Consider the following 18,674-nt stretch of genomic DNA (forward strand, 5'->3'; position numbering starts at 1 on the left):
GTTGTGTCCTTAGGCAAGACACTTCACCTACCGCCTACTGGTGTTGGCCAGAGGGGCCGATGGCGCGATATGGCAGCCTCGCCTCTGTCAGTCTGCCCCAGGGCAGCTGTGGTTACAACTGTAGCTTGCTTTCAGCAGTGTATGAATTTGAGAGTGAATGAATAGTGGTATTGTAAAGTGTTTTGAGGGGTCCCGAAAAGCGCTATATAAATGCAATCCTTTATTATTATTATTAAATTCCCATTTATGTTGTGTTTTCCTGCTCACCTATTATACTAGATTTAGGTTAGCTTGCAGGCTGCATGCTAAGCTAAACCAGTTATCTTCTAGAGCTACAAAACAAGCATGAGAGTGTGACACAGTTTTGCTAAACTCAGACCAGTTTTTGACAGTATAATATTCAAATAATCAAATATTTTAAGTGACTAGTCAGGCTTGATGCAGCACGCATAAAAGCCAGCCAAAGCAATGATGCAACCACAAAGAAATAACTTTCAAGACTTCCAATGTTTGTTTTCTTAACTGCTTCTCGAAACTGCATCAGAAAAATCAAGTTTATTGAACATTTTCAAAAGCATAAACTGCAAACAAACAGTTTACCATGTTCTGGTAAATATCTCAGTCACGAGGGGGAAAACACCCATTTCACAAGCCTGGGGGTATGACCTGCTCAGTCAGACAGGGAAATCACCCCCCTTTTAGTGTTGGCGACTTTAGACCGTGGCAGTGACGCTGTGTGGATTGAGATCGATCACCGAGTTCTTGTAAACCGCACAGAGTTTTATTACGAGTTTAATCATTTACCGTGTGTTACAAGTGACTATTTATAGACAGTGACATCTTCAGGTTAAAAGGTTGTAAAACACAAACAGTAAAATAACCCTTAATAAGTTTTTGTTTGTTTGTTTGTTTGTTTTTTGCAAGTTTTGGAGTTTCAGGAAACAAAAAAGTACGACTTTAGCCGGTCACATATTGACGCCTTGTTTACCCACATGTCAACACACGATTTAAAGTACATCTCTGTGTTAGAAGGGTCAAATACAGGCTCATCTCTGCCCACTGTGCAGGTGCCAAGTCATTACCTTTATCATTCTGCTTGTGGTCCTGTCAGAGCTTGCAGGAATTCATTTTCCTATATTTACACCCTTACAGTTTATGGCTGTAAAACTAATGAGGGTCTGATTCTGTTATTGTTATGTGGCGATAAATCAGTTGGCTTTGTTTGCTCATTCTGTGCTTAAGAGAATAAATCCTCTTTATGTGAGGCTCTGCGTCTCCCTGGGTTATGTAACACTGACAGGGGGACTTCCGTGAGGGTTTCACACGCTCATGCTTCAGCAGCTACCTGTCATAATAATCTGGGACACTAGTTTTAAAACTCTTAGTGTATACACACACGCACAAATCCCACCATTACACAAGACGTTATGTCAGTCTAACTTAAGGCCTGGCAATAAAAGCTCTCCAGGGTCAGACTTAATTGTTTTAATTTCAGTTTGACTCCCATGAATCAAGTAAAACAAAGATAGTACTGTATCCTTCTAACCAAACTTTAATACCAAAATGTTCAATGAATTCTTCCGAACAATTTAGCTGGTTCATTTTGTTCCGAGTACGCTGTAAAAGAGACGTACACAATAGTTCTTTCTCTGCTCAGTCCGAGTGCAGCCTGGCTTGCCTTAAGGGGGTTATGTGGTTGGCTGAATCTGAGTTTCTGAAAGGCTTTCGGTTTACATTCAGCAAGGAGTCTTTTGGAGCTCAGCGTCTTCATGCGGAGGAATCCGAGAGGCCACTCTGCCAGGAACCACACAGAGGTCTTACTCAGATCGAGCTAGGTTTCCCTCCAGAGAAATAATCACACGGCACCTGCAGCCGAGGATGGATGTGACGCCCTGTTAAGTGTTCATGTTCATTTAGCCCGTGACGCAGAAAAATATGTGAAGATTTGTGAGAGTAATCATGAGGGAAAATGCACAGGGCCAGTACAGGAAGCAGTGTGGGTTTTTTTTGCAGGAGTTGTGTGATGTCAGAGAGCTGCAACTAATTATTCTTTCTCCTCCAACCTTCAGCTCAGCTGCATGCTCAAAACTAGGTTTGATTATCTCTGACTGTGGGATGCTTGAAAGATTATATCATGCATTCATTTTCCTCGTGCAAACGAGGACGCCATCGTGAGATCTTGTTTTTTGGATTTGTTTTAAAGTCTCCGCATGAAATATAATGAAAGTACCTTTAAGTGCATGCTAAACTCAACAGGTGACGATATAACCACAGTGATTATCGTTTATTTTGTAACTAGGTTTTAATTGTTATTTGAAGTTTTATTATAATACTACTATTATAGACTATTTAACTAATGGCCTTGTGCATAACCTAAAATGATACTGAACACCACACACCAGTTGTTCCAATGGCTAAACATCCGCACTAGTTACTAGTGAAAAACTACCAGAAAAGACACTCGTTATTGGCCGTATTATCTAATTTTTTCTATCATGTGACAATAAAGCAAGAATGTTTTTTTCATTAAAGAAATTTTTCAAACATTGTCTGTAATCTGAAATCAATATCACCATATTTGTCTGCTTTCCAGCTATCCACAAACTCTGCATAAAGTCTAATGATTACTCTTCCTCTTCTTTCATTTTGCACTTTCACTAACTTTTGCCATTTCTTTTTAAATACTGTAAAATCTTCAACAGTCAGTTGCTGTCTTTGTCTACCTTGAGTCATTTGCTGGAGGTTTCTAGCAGCTAGCACACAGTCACAATAAGATATACAAAGCTGCAATGAAAACCGTGCTTTGGTCCTTTTGGTCAGATCGCCTCAGGAGATGCCAACTTGTCTGGAAACTGCTCACTAAGCAGTAGTGAAAACTGTGAAGAGTGCAATGCAACACACAGAGATTGTTGACATAAGCCATGCCCCAGACCAACAGGTTGCAGTGGTAAGGCTCAGTTTTTACTTTCTGCATTTCTCCAAGTTTCAGCTCAGAACGTAAACAGCATTTGCAGTTTGCAGAAAGATACTGACGTGTGTCAGACATTATTGCATAGTAATAAATTGTATTAGTATTAGACAGGCCTATGTATGCATCTTACACAATAGTGAATCTACTATTGAAGGAGGACAGCTGCTCTTTTATTGACATAACCTCTAAACATCTAGTACACTTCAACACATCGTTATTTTCTTATTAACACAGTCTCAACTTCAGGCATAATACACTCAAACTCGTTGTGTAACATCTGTGAGCATCTAAATATAGGCAAGTTGATGAAGTTCAAAGGTTTGTTATGAGTGTCGATTAGGAGGTGACGACTGACACGTCAATAAAAAAAAAAAAGTGTAGTCATCTCCCCGAGCTTCATCTGAAACTGAGTCCACAGCTCCAACACAGGCCTCTGCTGAAGTTCAGCTCTGGAAAATGAGCACTGGGGAAAAAATGACAGTCAAAACCACTCTGGGAAATTTTCCACAGAAAAGCAGACACATTGCCTCCATACACACTCAAATACGCACACGTACCCATTTCAACTATTTGACGCACAGTGATTTATGTTTTCCAAGCTAAAAATTAAATAAAAACAGTGGACACACAGTGCCACATGTTAGATAAATTAAAATGTCTTTCTATTCCTCCTCACACTCCACAAAGTCTTCTAACTACGACTACTGAAGATGCTAACTAAAGCTTCAGGCACACAGAGCGCTGGTCCAGAACTGAAAGAAAAACTCAGTATTTAATTGTATGACACCAAATTATTAACACAAGCAATTTATAGACATTGTTCATTTAGAAACTGTAGCTAAAAACAAAATTAAGGAATTGGTTCTAAAAAAAAAAAATAGAACACGTGAATGTGTTGAGATTTCTAAATGATAACAAATGTAGTTTTTATAGGACTGAGCAGGAAAGGATCATTCATTTATTCATTGGTTACACATAACATTTTGGAAAGAACTCAAGAATTCTGTATTGTGCAAAAATGAACATGATAGTATCAGTCACTATGAAAGCAAAGAAAACTATGTGTGCACTATGATTAACCTTTTTTTGTTTTATTAAGGAAATGTGCTCAAAAATGGGACCTTACAAGGCGGCTTTAATGTCTTTTTGTTTCTTTCCCAAGCAGCCAAGACTGAAATATTTATTTATATATCTGTACTAAATTACAGAAATCTCTTCTGGTTTTCATATTTAGTCGCTTTCGGGATATGCATGTTCAAAAATGCTGCAGATGGGCAGATGGGTGAAAAAATTCCCTGAGTGTATCAATGGACCATTTAATATGTGTTTATAAATTAGATCAAAATTCCCCTCTTGCCCCTTCAGGCGGTCTTTATCCTACAAGCTCGGGTCTTCTACCAGAGGGTTGGGAGCTTGAGGCTCTTCTGCACAGAGATCTCAGATGTTGTTCCTGGGATCTGATGGAGCCACCATGCCCAGCTTCAGGGTCACTGCACCGAGTGCTCCGATTACCACTGAGACCACTGTTGTCTTCACCCTCCACATCTTCTCGAGTTAATCTCTGAGCCCTTGGTACATCTCCAGCTTCATGTTTTCCTCCTTCGTGCTATATATATATATATATATATATATATATATATATATATATATATATATGAGCGACCCCCTATGCTAAGCAAGCCTACCGCAGACATGAGCGAGACAGATAAATATGAAGGCATGCCGGCTCGGACGTCGCCCGGATCAACAAGGTCCGCGTCAGGTGTTGAGGAACCAGGGCACCCTGACGAAAAGTGGGCTACTGGAACAAGAAGGCATCGGTGGGCAAGAGACGAAAACAGGGCGTTGTTGGAATGCTACTACGCAAGTAACCCCGGCGGAAGGGGCTACATGAATAGGATGAGGGACCTATGGATTCTTCGATACCCAACATCCACAATGACGGCGAAACAACTAGTAGCTCAGTGTTCCAACATTCGAAAGAAGGGACTGCTCTCACAGCTAGAGATTGACGAGGTACAACACAAATGCTACGGCAAGGAGGAGTCAGGACGCCAGGTCAGGGGGGAGATATCATCACCCCCACCCGAGATTGGGTACATAGCCCCAAGTGCGATAGGAGAAGGATCGTTGAGTGCGAGAGGAACTGACCTGAAAAATAGGATCATGGCCAAGCTTGAAACCTGGATCCCGCGTAGCCGGTTACCAAGATTACGTGAAGTTCCCTCAGAAGGTCTGCTAGATGATGTTAATGCAGCACTACGGGCAATACCTACAACCACGATTACCGACACTAACAAGCTGATCTACAATACGGCAACAGTGATCAGTGAGATGCTTGGCTACAAGTTGAACAGCCACAAGGGGCAGTACCCTCCATGGAGAAGGAGGCTAGAGGGCAAGATCAAAGTAGCACGGAGGGAGGTTAGCCAACTAACGGAGTTGCAGAAAGGTGCGACAAATAAGGTGCATAAGAAATACAGCAAGCTGTCCATACCTGAGGCCTTGGAAACTGCCAAGCAAAGACTCACAGCCTTGGCCAGCCGCTTGAGGAGGTACACCAGAGAGATAGAAGGCAGGAGAATAAACCAGCTGTTCTCCACAGAACCAGCAAAGGTGTACTCTCAGTGGCAAGGGAACAATAAGAGAACAGCACCACCAAGGCTGGAGACGGAGCAATACTGGAAGAGCATATGGGAGAAGGATGCAACCCATAACGGCAATGCTCAGTGGCTAGAGGATCTGAGGGCTGACCACAGCGACCTCCCTGAACAGGGTCCAGTAACCATCACAGTGGCAGATATCCAAGAAAGGGTCTCCAGTATGAAGAGTTGGACAGCACCAGGGCCCGACATGGTTCACGCCTACTGGCTGAAGAAGCTGACTGCACTCCACGAGCGTCTGGCAGCACAAATGAACCAGCTGCTAGTTAACGAGAGACACCCGGAATGGCTAACTGAAGGCCGGACGGTCCTGATCCCCAAGGACCCCAAGAAGGGACCGGTCCCCTCCAACTACCGACCAATAACCTGCCTCAGTACTACATGGAAGCTCCTGTCAGGCATCATATCGGCTAAGATGAACAGGCACATGGGTCAATACATGAGCGGGACACAGAAAGGAATTGGCAAGAATACCAGAGGCGCAAAACACCAGCTACTGGTAGACAGAACAATCAGCCGAGACTGCAAGACCAGACTGACCAACCTGTGCACTGCCTGGATTGATTACAAGAAGGCCTATGACTCAATGCCCCACAGCTGGATACTGGAATGCCTAGAATTGTACAAGATCAATGGGACCCTAAGAGCCTTCATCAGGAACTCAATGGGGATGTGGCGTACAACACTAGAGGCCAACTCCAAGCCCATAGCACAAGTCACCATCAAGTGCGGGATCTACCAAGGAGATGCTCTGTCCCCACTGCTGTTCTGCATAGGCCTGAACCCCCTCAGTGAGATCATTAACAAGACTGGCTACGGATACCGACTACAGAACGGAGCAGTTGTCAGCCACCTCCTGTACATGGATGACATCAAGCTGTATGCCAAGAGTGAACGAGACATCGATTCACTGATCCACACTACCAGGCTATACAGCAATGACATTGGAATGTCGTTCGGACTGGAGAAGTGTAGTCGGATGGTAACAAAGAGAGGGAAGGTAGTCAGAACTGAGGGGATTGAACTACCAGAAGGCAACATTGCAGACATAGAGGACAGTTACAAGTACTTGGGGATCCCGCAGGCGAATGGGAACCATGAAGAGGCCGCTAGAAAAGCTGCAACCACCAAGTACCTGCAGAGGGTCAGGCAAGTCCTGAGGAGTCAGCTGAATGGTAAGAACAAGATCCGGGCCATCAACACGTACGCCCTGCCCGTGATCAGGTACCCTGCTGGGGTAATAGGCTGGCCAAAGGAGGAGCTAGAAGCCACTGACATAAAGACAAGAAAGCTCCTTACCATGCATGGAGGGTTTCACCCCAAGTCCAGCACCCTGAGGCTGTACGCTAAGCGGAAGGAAGGGGGCCGGGGACTGGTGAGTGTCAGCACCACAGTCCAGGATGAGACAACGAACATCCAAGAATACATTGGGAAGATGGCCCCAACTGACCGAGTGCTCAGTGAATACCTCAGGCAGCAGAAACCCAAGAAAGAGGAGGGAGACGAGGAACCATCATGGAAGGACAGAGCCCTGCACGGTATGTACCACCGGCAGATAGAGGAGGTGGCTGATATCCAGAAATCCTACCAGTGGCTGGACAAAGCTGGACTGAAAGACAGCACAGAGGCACTAATCATGGCAGCACAAGAACAAGCTCTGAGCACAAGATCCATAGAGGCTGGGGTCTATCACACCAGGCAAGACCCCAGGTGCAGGCTGTGTAAAGATGCCCCAGAGACAATCCAGCACATAACAGCAGGGTGCAAGATGCTAGCAGGCAAGGCATACATGGAACGCCATAACCAAGTGGCCGGCATAGTGTACAGGAACATCTGTGCCGAGTATAACCTGGAAGTCCCGAGGTCAAAATGGGAGATGCCCCCAAGGGTGGTGGAGAATGACCGAGCTAAGATCCTGTGGGACTTCCAGATACAGACGGACAAAATGGTGGTGGCTAACCAACCGGACATAGTGGTGGTAGACAAACAGAAGAAGACGGCCGTAGTGATCGATGTAGCGGTTCCGAATGACAGCAATATCAGGAAGAAGGAACACGAGAAGCTGGAGAAATACCAAGGGCTCAGAGAAGAGCTCGAGAGGATGTGGAGGGTGAAGGTAATGGTGGTCCCCGTGGTAATCGGAGCACTAGGTGCGGTGACTCCCAAGATAGGCGAGTGGCTCCAGCAGATCCCGGGAACAACATCGGAGATCTCTGTCCAGAAGAGCGCAGTCCTGGGAACAGCTAAGATACTGCGCAGGACCCTCAAGCTCCCAGGCCTCTGGTAGAGGACCCGAGCTTGAAGGATAAACCGCCCGCAGGGGCGTGCTGGGTGTTTTTTTTTTTTTATATATACAGAAATCATCATATTTGTCCAAACTTTAGAGTATAACAGTTTTAGTTTTCTGCTCTCACATTTGAGCAGAAAATGTTCTAGAAATATGCTGATTCGAGACGGCATGACCCTATTTGATGTCTTAAATGTTTGGCAGTGGAGGATCTGAGAGGGTGAGTTGGGATATAAAGTGACAAACTGAGCATTTAGACTTCTGTATATGTGTAAGAGTACTTAAAATCAATTCTGTAGGATACTGGAAAAATCCTATTTTGCTGAAACTACAGTGATGTGCTCGCTATTATTTGTTTAGTCATGTAGTTGTGTGTAACGTGGCAGTTCTGAATAAGCTGCACCAGAAATAATGTTGCAGTTATCCAGCTTTCTAGAAATAAATACAAGAACAAACTCATTGCGATTCAGAAAGACTGCCTTGGTAGTGAAATTAAAGTGGTGTTTAACCCTTAACCCTTTACAGCCGATCGGAGCGGGCACGCTCTGTTTTGTGTAACTATTTTTAAATCCCGGTAGCTCTGCAACCAAGTAAGCTAGCGCAATAATTTTTTTTGCATATGAAACCGGAGGAGTTGTACTTACATCTTATGCCATCAGCTTGTCCTAAGTCACGGTTTCCTTCCACATATAGCTTTGCAAAAACTGCATAAAAATCACTTGCAGCAACAAAAACATGATATTCCAGAAACACGCTTCGCCGATCCATCAGCTGTTTGTAACACTTCCTACGTCCATCAGCGCGAACTATCACATGACCGCATGACCTGCCCGAAACCGGAAGTGACGTCATTTTGTGGAAATGTAGTTTTTTACGATCGGGGCCTTATGAGCTTGTGTTTTACTTGTTATGTGTTTTAAAAAGTTATGTTTGACTTTATGACTTTCTGTGTCGTTTCTGGGATGCTTAAGACTCATATTGCACTGCTGGAAATAGTTTATTTTGATGCATATGCTGTTATTTTGCAAATTTGCACTATAATATTTATTTTCGTTTTTCCTGCAGTATATAAAAATTGGTGTATTTCAAAAATAAAACTATGAAGACACTCAAAATAAATTTCCTGTGGTGGGAAACTAGTTTGTGTAACTTTTTTGTATTTACAGTTTTGAGGGATAAGCCTCTTAAATTTCTCTAACTAGAAATATATGTTAAAAAAACAAAAACGATTTTCAATTTTTTTGTAGTTTATTGCACTTTTTTGCAATTTATGTAATTACTATGCACCTAATGCAGACATATTATTAAAGTTTGGGCTATAATGGTTGTATTGATGTATAGCAACTTGAAATGCTCCCAAAAATGGCTCCACACCATGTAAAAATATAATATAAGCTCTGGCGAACTTGGTTCTATGGTAGGTCTTAAAGGGTTAAGTCACTACGTGAAATATCTCCAAGACTACTAATTTGTGGTTTTACCCCGTTAGCTAATTTTCCTAACTCATAAATGATCAGTTTATGTTTGGGTTTTAGACCAAGTAGAAGACTCCCAGAAACTGAAGCTGTCCATATGGACATAACATTTTCAGTGGGAGAATTTTCTCCCACTCGCGAATCCTTATTGGATTATTGAGCCCGCATGCCTCAGATATATTTCCATTCTGTGTTCCTAACATTTTGCAAAGTTTTTGGTCAGCTACTGGCTAATGTCAGTTAAACAGGGAGTTAGAGAAGTTAGTAGTCTTTGTCATCTGCAGCTACAGAGTCATATAGCTCTGCTACTATGGCAACAGATATTATGTTGTCCGATAAAGTAGCAGACCAAAACAACTGCCCTGCGCAATACCACAGGAAGTGTCTCGACTGACACCTGATCTCCACAGGTGAAGAAGAATTTCCTGTCAGTGATATATGATCTGAACCACTCAAACGGAACAGTAAGACCTGCTCAAAGCAGTCAGAGAGGATTGCATGATTAGTTGTGGGAAGTAAAATGAGGACAGCAACCTTAGTCCATCATAAGTTAGTCTAAGAGGCCCGTATATGATGCATATGAATTATGTAAAGCTACTCCAATAGAGTCCAGAAATAATATTTATTTTTAAAAAGTTGTAAATTAGTATTATTCATTTCATTTATTTGTTCATTTTCAGGCACAACAAATACCTATATTGAACATAAAATGCACAAAACAAAAAACAAAAATTGCCTGAAAAAGGAGTGGGACGAAGAAAACTTATTAAATCCCACCCCTATACTCACTCATCAACAGTTATTTCATGTTTACGAAGAAAGCATCTCTATCCATTTCAGAGTGCTCTCTCTCTCAAGCCTTAAACATCTCATTCACTAAAATGTCAAAAGAAAAAAATAACGTATTTCCTCTCCCGTCTGTCTGGCACTGACAACCAACCACACATTTTATTCTTTGCTCAAGCGTTGCCATGGCATTTGGAAACAAACGGGAAGTACTGTACATGAATGTCATGACTGCGGTTCTAAAAGCCGTCCATTAACTGGGTGAAAAATGGATCTCTTTCGCAGTACGAGTATCCTGTCACTTCCTTTTCTTGCCAGCTCATGACAGGCTTAGTGTTTGATTAGCCAAACAGAAGCTGTAATATCCTGGAAGGAGGGAGACATTTGTTTCTGGGTGGTGCATTTATGAAAACTACATTTAACTGACATGACTTCAGGTCCAGCAGCCAATGCTGGAATGTACGGGGGTGTTACTGTCGTCAAAACAATGATCGAACTGTTGTGGAGTTACCAAGACTCCCAGGCTTCGGTTTTGATGAGCAGCAGTAACGAATCTGCAAAAGAGTGAAAAAACCCTCCTTCTGTCTCATGACCTCTTCTTTTATGTTCACCCTCATGTTCATGCACATTTTAGTCCTCTATAAACACAGTTTTGTGTTCTAAGACAAATTTGTATGTACACAGACGACACCCTGTCCGTCTGAAGCTGTACCAAACAGATAATGGTCAGGTTATAGGCAAAACAAAGCATTTATTCAACCTGCTGGAAGTGGCAGCAGATGTGCTGCAACGACACAGGAACTAGTGGTGTGAGCGATCTATTAATACACTGAAGAGAAACAAATCCAACAACCTTCCGACAATAGCAGCTGTATTCATTCACCTCACCTGACTTGAGACGTTAGACATGCATCTTTCATTCTTCTTTAGAACTATAGAAACTGTTACATATGTGATAACTATAGCATTAACATATCTTGAGCATCTTTAAACACTGGACGGTGCAGATATTTCCCCAGAAAATTATTGGAGAGAAGTAACGACCACATTTACAGAACTTGTGTAGAGAAGGTAAAAACAGAAGTCCAGACAGAAACAAACTAAACTATGGCTGAAAATGAAAGCAAGAAACGAAAACACTTTGACTCAGCAGCACCATTTTCTTTGCCTACACTGCTCCCTAGTGAACTTTAGGTGTAAATGTTTGAGAGTATAAAAGTCACATTATAGACGCACACACCGATCATGCATGACATTACAGCCACCAGCCTAATTTTGGTCCTGGTCCCCCTTTTGCTGCTGTCATTGAGGCATGGATGCCACTAGACCTCTGTGCTACACATTAATTAAAAGCTTGTCTGTATAGAAATATCTTCAGCTGTTTTTTAAAAGATTCAGTGGAGTCTGTACAGCGTAAAGGGAGTAGAAGAGAATTCCACAACCTTGGTGCCACTGCCTGAAAAGCCCGATCGCCATGTGTTTGAGCCTAGTACATGGAGTCAACAGCAACCTCAGGCCTGAAGACCTAAGTGCACGAGAAGAAGCATGAGGTTTCAGCAGGTCAGAGATATAATGGGGAGCGTCACCATGTAAGAGTTAAAACTAAAATTTTAAAATGAAACCAAAAATTTACTGGCAAACAATGAAGGCCACAGCCATCGGGGAAAACCGTTTCCATAAAAGGGTGTAGATGGTCTGCAACAATTATTAGGTAGGTAGTAAGTGGTGGTTCAAGGGAAAGTTGCATCAACATGGATGGCAGGACTCAAGCCAAACATTTCCTTAATAATCACTCAAAAGATCACAGTTCCTCTACCGATTCAGTTCAATTAAATTTTATTATACAGCGCCAAATCACAGCAATAGTTGCCACAAGGTGCTTTATATTTTAAGATAGACCCTACAAAAATACCTATAGAGGGAAACCCAACAATCAGATGACCTGCTATGAGCAAGCACTTTGGTGACAGTGGAAAGGAAAAACTCCCTTTTAACAGGAAGAAACCTCCAGCAGAACCAAGCTCAGGGAGGGCGGGGCCATCTGCCTCAACCAGGTTCTTACCGTGGTGCATCCTTGTGCCAGGTGTTCCCCAGTAGTGATGGGATTTCCGGCTCTTTTTAGAGAACCGGCTCTTTCGGCTCTGAACCGGCTCTTCAGGTTTTTTTGTTGCTTTAATTAATTTATTATTAACAATAATATAAAATTATGCACAAAAGGAATTACTAATGTAAAAAAAAGTGGTTTTATTTATATATGTTTATATATAAATATATGTGGTGGCCCCAGAGACAAAGCACGTACAAATTCCAAAGCACGTACAAACTCCAAAACACATTTCTAGCTTTAACTGAACTTCCAAAACAGAGCTACCTAGATCACTTAAATTACACAATTGAAAGCATATGTGTATTGTTTGTGTATTTATACACAAGCACTCATATATATTTAAATAATTTTTAAAAAAAAGTTAATTTACCTGTTACTACCACACACCAAATCCGGTCATTGGTACTTGCTGGCTTGTGTAGCCACTAGGAAACAAAAGCTCAACACGGCGCCCTAGCATCCTGGAGCGCTTCTGTTGTGTTTTGGACGTGTTTTGGAGTTTTTACGTGTTTTGGAGTTTGTACGTGCTTTGTCTCTATGGGCCACCGTAAATATACTTTTATTCATTCACTCCACATAAAATGTAATAAATAAATCATATAATACAAAAACCAACTAGTCAAAATTCAACTTTTAACTATTTAAATTTTCAGCTTTTTCCTTTTAAACAAATTTAATGTGAAACAACACAAAACACTGCAAACCACAACACAATTAAATATAAATTACAATATGAAAACAAAAAGAACATGCATATTCTCTGTCATATGGGCCCGCATGAATAAACTTTCTGAATCCTTTATCATCTGCAACTGAAAATAGTTGTGGATGATTACTATACCTTTCTAATGTGACGTTGTTGTTCCTGGTTTCCTTTCTTTCTCTCTCCCTCCTGCTCTGTTCCTGTGCTACTGCCAGTGTAACTACCGCCCCTCCCCCCTCTGCCCAGCGCAAACCACAAGGCTGGCATGCGGAGTGAAGCGGAAAAAAAGTGCAAGAGAGAGGGTGAGAGAAAAAAAAACAAAACAAAACCCACGGCTCGCGATAAGGAGCCGGCTCACAGCGCTCACGTCAAAGATCTGGCTCTAAGAGCCATTTCGTTCGCGACCGACACATCACTAGTAGTGAGGAGCTTCGCGGAGTAATCTGGGTCCAAAACTCCATCCCTTCAGGTCCCGAAGTCAAACGAACACTAAGAGTTAAACATTCTTTCATCTTTAATTAAATCATCAGCGTTGCTGCTTTATCGGGTGTAACAATTAAGTTTTACATCCAGGCATCCATGAAAACAAAATTTATTAAATTTAACGGAGTTAGAAGTTAACAGGAAGTTAGCTCGCTAGTTTACACCTAAACATTTCATACCATGTTCTGACTGAGATATTTTTGAAACTAATTAAAACGTATAGCTCTGCTACCACTTCCAACATAAATGAAGACAGAAAACTGAACAGCAGTGGCGTTTGCAGGGTTACTGAAGTTGCACTACCTGGTATATAGGGATAGCTCAGTAGGTAGAGTGGTAGCCCCATGATCGGAAGGTCGGGGGTTCGACTCCACTGAACGGCTACCCTGAGGTACCCCTGAGCAAGGTACCGTCCCTACACACTGCTCCCCGGGCGCTGCATTGGTGGCTACCCACTGCTTCACTGGGTGAATGGGTTAAATGCAGAGGAACTATTTCCCTATGGGGACTAACACACACACTTTTTTAAAAAATATAATGTTGTGCTACGTGATTGCTAGCGACACAGCTATGTTAGCATAACATTAGCACAGTGAAGCTGGAGGATGAACGGCAACTTTTTTTCCACTCGATAAAAGTTAACGTTGTGGCGGACCACCAGGTGGCTCCACTCACACACAAGTTGAAAGGAAGTGTGGGGGTGGAGATTTTGGCGCTGACTATATGTGAAGTTCTGTCAGTTAATAAAGTTGTTGGAGTGAGACACTGAGACCTCTCCTGTCGTTGTTACATACCTCCACATTGGTGACCCCTGTAGTGAACATGCTAAGGCTCGACGACGAAGCCAGCTCTGGCCTGGAAGCATCGGCGGCCGCCGGACCTTCACCTCCGCCGATGGCTGCGTTTGCTGTGGCGCTTAAATTGCCGGATTTTTGGCTTCACGATCCTCCTTCATGGTTCATGCACGTAGAAGCTCAGTTTGCTCTTCGTGGAGTTTCAGCCGACGACACTAAATACCACCATGTGGTGGCCTCACTTGACCCGCTGTCAACCCGCCGTGTGATGACTCTCCTCCGGGATCCCCCAGCCCAGGGCAAGTACGCCGCCCTCAAGGGGCTGCTGCTGCGGCGTTACTCCCTCTCTGATGCTGAGCGGGCCGAGAAACTCCTTTCCATCGCGGGCCTGGGCGACGGCACCGCCCTCGAGCTCATGGAGAGCATGCTGTCCTTGCTGGGCGCGGAGGACGGAGGATTTCTCTTCACCCACCTCTTTCTTCGACAGCTGCCGGCTCCAGTGCGCGCTGGCCTTGCCAACTCCCCGCTATTGGCCACGAAGGATTACCGCTCCCTTGCGGAAGAGGCGGATCGCATCCTCCTGGCTACCAGGACTTTCGGCGTACAGACGGTTATTCAGGACCCACCAGCGTTTTCCCCCTCCCCCTCACCGATGCTCCACGGGCCCTCCGACTCGTCCACTGTGGCCGGAATCGCTGCACGGCGGCACCGTGGAAAGGGGCTTTGTTTTTATCACCAGCGTTTTGGAGCGAAGGCACGGCGCTGCCTCCCGCCTTGCAGTTTCCAGACCCAGGGAAACGGGCATGTCAGCGCTCTGTAGCAGCCGCGACCGCTGGCAACAAGGAAAGGCTGCTTTTCTTAGAGGACTCACGCTCGGGGAGGCGTTTCCTGGTGGACTCCGGCTCACAGAAGAGCCTTCTTCCCCCGGCTGGCTCGGACAGGCTAGCTGAGGGTTGCGGGCCATTGCTAACAGCGGCTAATGGCTCTCCCATCAAAACCTTCGGTGAAAGGTTGGTGACTGTTTGCTTTCACGACCGTGACTTTCAGTGGAACTTTGTTGTTGCTGCTAGCTCTGTGCCTATAATAGGCGCTGATTTTCTTTGTGCTCACGGACTACTGGTTGATGTGGCTAACAGACGTTTAATTGATGCTGTGTCCTTTTCCTCATTACCCTGTTTGACTCGGGGTGCTCAGCCCGTGGTGCATGCTAACTCAGTAGATTCGGGTGACGTTTTTCAGTGTTTGCTTTCTGAGTTTCCCTCACTCACTGTCCCCACTTTCTCGAGCACGGTGACGAAGCATGGGGTAGAGCATTACATAACTACAGTAGGGCCCCCGGTGTTCGCGCGCGCGCGCCGCCTCGACCCCGCCAAACTGGCTGTCGCTAGGGAAGAATTTGCCACCATGGAGCGTCTGGGCATCGTGCAGCGTTCGAACAGTGCCTGGGCTTCTCCGTTACACATGGTGCCTAAATCTGATGGTCGGTGGCGACCTTGTGGGGATTTCCGCCGTCTTAATAATGTCACGGAGAACGATCGTTATCCCATTCCCCACATCCAAGATTTTTCCGCCCATCTTGCGGGGACCTCGGTTTTTTCTAAGATCGATTTGGTACGGGGATATCACCAGGTGCCCGTGCGCGCGGAGGATGTCCCCAAAACCGCCGTAATTACACCTTTCGGCCTTTTCGAGTTTCTGCGCATGCCGTTTGGCCTGAAAGGTGCCGCCCAAACCTTCCAGCGGTTGATGGACTCGGTCTTGCGCGGGCTGCCCTTTGTTTTTGTATATCTTGATGATATACTGGTGGCCAGCAGCTCGAAGGAGCAGCACATGTTCCATCTGCGTCAGGTTTTTCAGCGTTTGGCGGAGCATGGACTGATTATTAATCCGTCTAAATGCCAGTTTGGGTTGCCCGTTCTCGATTTCCTTGGGCACCGTGTTTCCGCCGAGGGCGCGGTTCCGTTGCCTGACAAAGTCCGAGCTGTTTCGGAATTTCCGCGTCCCACGACTGTTAAGGCACTGCAGGAATTTTTGGGGATGGTGAATTTTTACAACCGTTTTCTCCCCAGAGCGGCACATCTGCTGAAGCCCCTTTATGGGGCGTTAAAGGGTAAAAAAGCTAATGACCCCGTTGACTGGTTTCCGGACAGCATCCAAGCGTTTTCTGATGCTAAGTCAGCGTTAGCTAATGCTGCCCTTCTGGCCCACCCATCCCCCTCAGCGCCGATTGCGTTGACCACTGATGCGTCGGACATAGCGGTGGGTGCGGTGCTGGAACAGCGAATCTCGGGTGTCTGGCAACCGCTCGCCTTTTTCAGCCGTACGCTACGTGACAGCGAACGCAATTACAGCGTTTTTGACAGGGAGCTACTGGCGCTCCACCTGGCGTCTCGTCATTTCCGGTTTTTTCTCGAGGGTCGTCACTTTACCGCATACGTGGACCACAAACCCTTGACGTTTGCCATGTCCAAGGTTTCCGATCCATGGAGTGCACGCCAGCAGCGCCAGTTGGCAGCCATTTCTGAGTTTACCACGGACATTCGGCACGTGGCTGGTAAATCCAATCATGTGGCTGACTGTTTGTCCCGTGCGCTGGTTTCTCCCGTCTTTCTCGGCATAGACTACTCCGCCATGGCTGCCGATCAGAGCGGTGACCCTGACATCCTCGCGCTTAAATCCACCCAGACGGGCCTCATACTGGAGGACAGACCCGTGCAGGACGGTGGTCCCCTCCTCGTCTGTGACGTTTCCACCGGCCGCCCTCGCCCTGTGGTTCCCGCTTCCTGGCGTCGTCAAGTTTTTGACTCGGTACATGCTCTCTCTCATCCAGGGGTCCGGGCCTCTGTTAAACTGGTCAGCTCTAAATTTGTTTGGCCAGGCCTTCGCAAATCTGTTAAGGAATGGGCGTCGGCGTGCATTCCCTGCCAGCGCGCGAAGGTTCATAAACACACCAAGGCGCCCCTGGAGCCGTTCTTCATACCCGGCAAACGTTTCGATCATGTGCATGTCGATCTGGTGGGTCCCTTGCCCCAGTCACAAGGTTTTACGCACCTTTTGACTGTTGTTGACCGGACCACCAGGTGGCCGGAGGCGGTCCCCCTGGCGTCCACTACCGCAGCAGTGGTGGCCAAGGCGTTTTTGTCGACCTGGGTCTCGCGTTTCGGCCCACCCGCGGACATTACGTCAGACAGAGGCCCCCAGTTCATTTCCGAGCTTTGGTCGGCCATGGCTGATGGACTGGGGGCTAAAGTCCACCGCACAACCGCATACAACCCGCAGGCTAATGGGATGTGTGAACGGTTCCACCGGTCGCTGAAGGCTGCCTTTCGCGCCTCCTTAAAGGATGGCAATTGGGTTGACCGCCTCCCGTGGGTTTTGCTTGGGCTGCGCTCTGCGGTTAAGGAGGATCTCGGCGCTTCCCCAGCTGAGCTAGTGTTTGGTCAGCCCCTCCGCGTGCCTGGAGAATTCTTGCCTGAAAATCCTCCTCCCTGCTTCGATCCATCGGTGCTCTCTCTCACCCCGCTTTTGCACTCGCTTCGGGTTCCTGGTCCGGTGCACCATTGCGTGCCTGACACCTTTGTTCCAAAGACTTTAGAGACTGCTAAGTTTGTTTTTGTCAGGCACGATGCCCACAGGACACCGCTGCGGCCGCTGTATGACGGCCCGTTCAGGGTTATTGAACCGGGCCAGAAACATTTTGTTTTGGATTTTGGGGGTCGAAGGGAGACTGTGTGTGTTGACAGACTTAAACCAGCACATGTTCTTCCGGACAGTGATGTAGTGCCGGCCCAGGCCCCTCGCCGTGGCCGACCTCCTGCGCTGGGGTTGACAGTCTCTGGTTTTCCCCCCAGGACTACCCCCGGACCACCAACGTTTGAGCCTCCTCCTGCCTTTCCTGCTCGCCTTCACCAGCCTCGTTCACAGGATGGACCTTCCTCTGCCTGTTCTCTCCCTCCCAGGTTCAGTCGTGCGGGTCGTTTGCTTAGACCCAGGGTCCTGGACTGAATGGAGACCTGACTGTGTGTTCAAGGGGGGGTATGTGTGGCGGACCACCAGGTGGCTCCACTCACACACAAGTTGAAAGGAAGTGTGGGGGTGGAGATTTTGGCGCTGACTATATGTGAAGTTCTGTCAGTTAATAAAGTTGTTGGAGTGAGACACTGAGACCTCTCCTGTCGTTGTTACATACCTCCACAACGTGAGGGATTCTGGTGGTTAGGGACAAATGTAATCGCAAAGCAGGATGCTATACACGGGCCAAACTTCAGTCAGGAAAACAACTGAGATTATTCATCCACAATACGAGGTTAGGGAATAGAGCAGCTGCGAGAGAATTCAACATTAATGAATCAATGTTACAGAAGTGGAGGAAGCGCAGTTTTTGGCTTTCCCCATATTTCAAAAG

At 45.7% G+C, this 18,674-nt stretch overlaps 1 protein-coding gene across 1 annotated transcript; it reads left to right on the forward strand.

Moving 5' to 3' along the window:
* The first annotated feature begins 14,297 nt into the window (after window positions 1-14,297).
* On the forward strand, window positions 14,298-18,389 carry LOC146550513 (retrovirus-related Pol polyprotein from transposon opus). Its single transcript, XM_085259883.1, has 2 exons — window positions 14,298-14,568; window positions 14,628-18,389. Exons 1-2 carry the CDS (start codon window positions 14,298-14,300, stop codon window positions 18,272-18,274), a joined length of 3,918 nt encoding a protein of 1,305 aa, XP_085116009.1. The 3' UTR covers window positions 18,275-18,389.
* Window positions 18,390-18,674: the final 285 nt, after the last annotated feature.

Source organism: Mchenga conophoros, linkage group LG20 (assembly GCF_057382185.1).
Source record: "Mchenga conophoros isolate Kocher_MC1m ecotype Shallow Benthic linkage group LG20, M_conophoros_male_GT1.1, whole genome shotgun sequence".
Lineage (NCBI taxonomy): Eukaryota > Metazoa > Chordata > Actinopteri > Cichliformes > Cichlidae > Mchenga > Mchenga conophoros.

Excerpts from the sequence above, each read along its gene's own strand:
- LOC146550513 (XM_085259883.1), top strand. The coding sequence starts at position 14,298 with ATGCTAAGGCTCGACGACGAAGCCAGCTCTGGCCTGGAAGCATCGGCG. Across the intron at positions 14,569-14,627 it reads CCGGGATCCCCCAGCCCAGG|CGGGCCGAGAAACTCCTTTC; the intron begins GCAAGTACGCCG and ends TCTGATGCTGAG.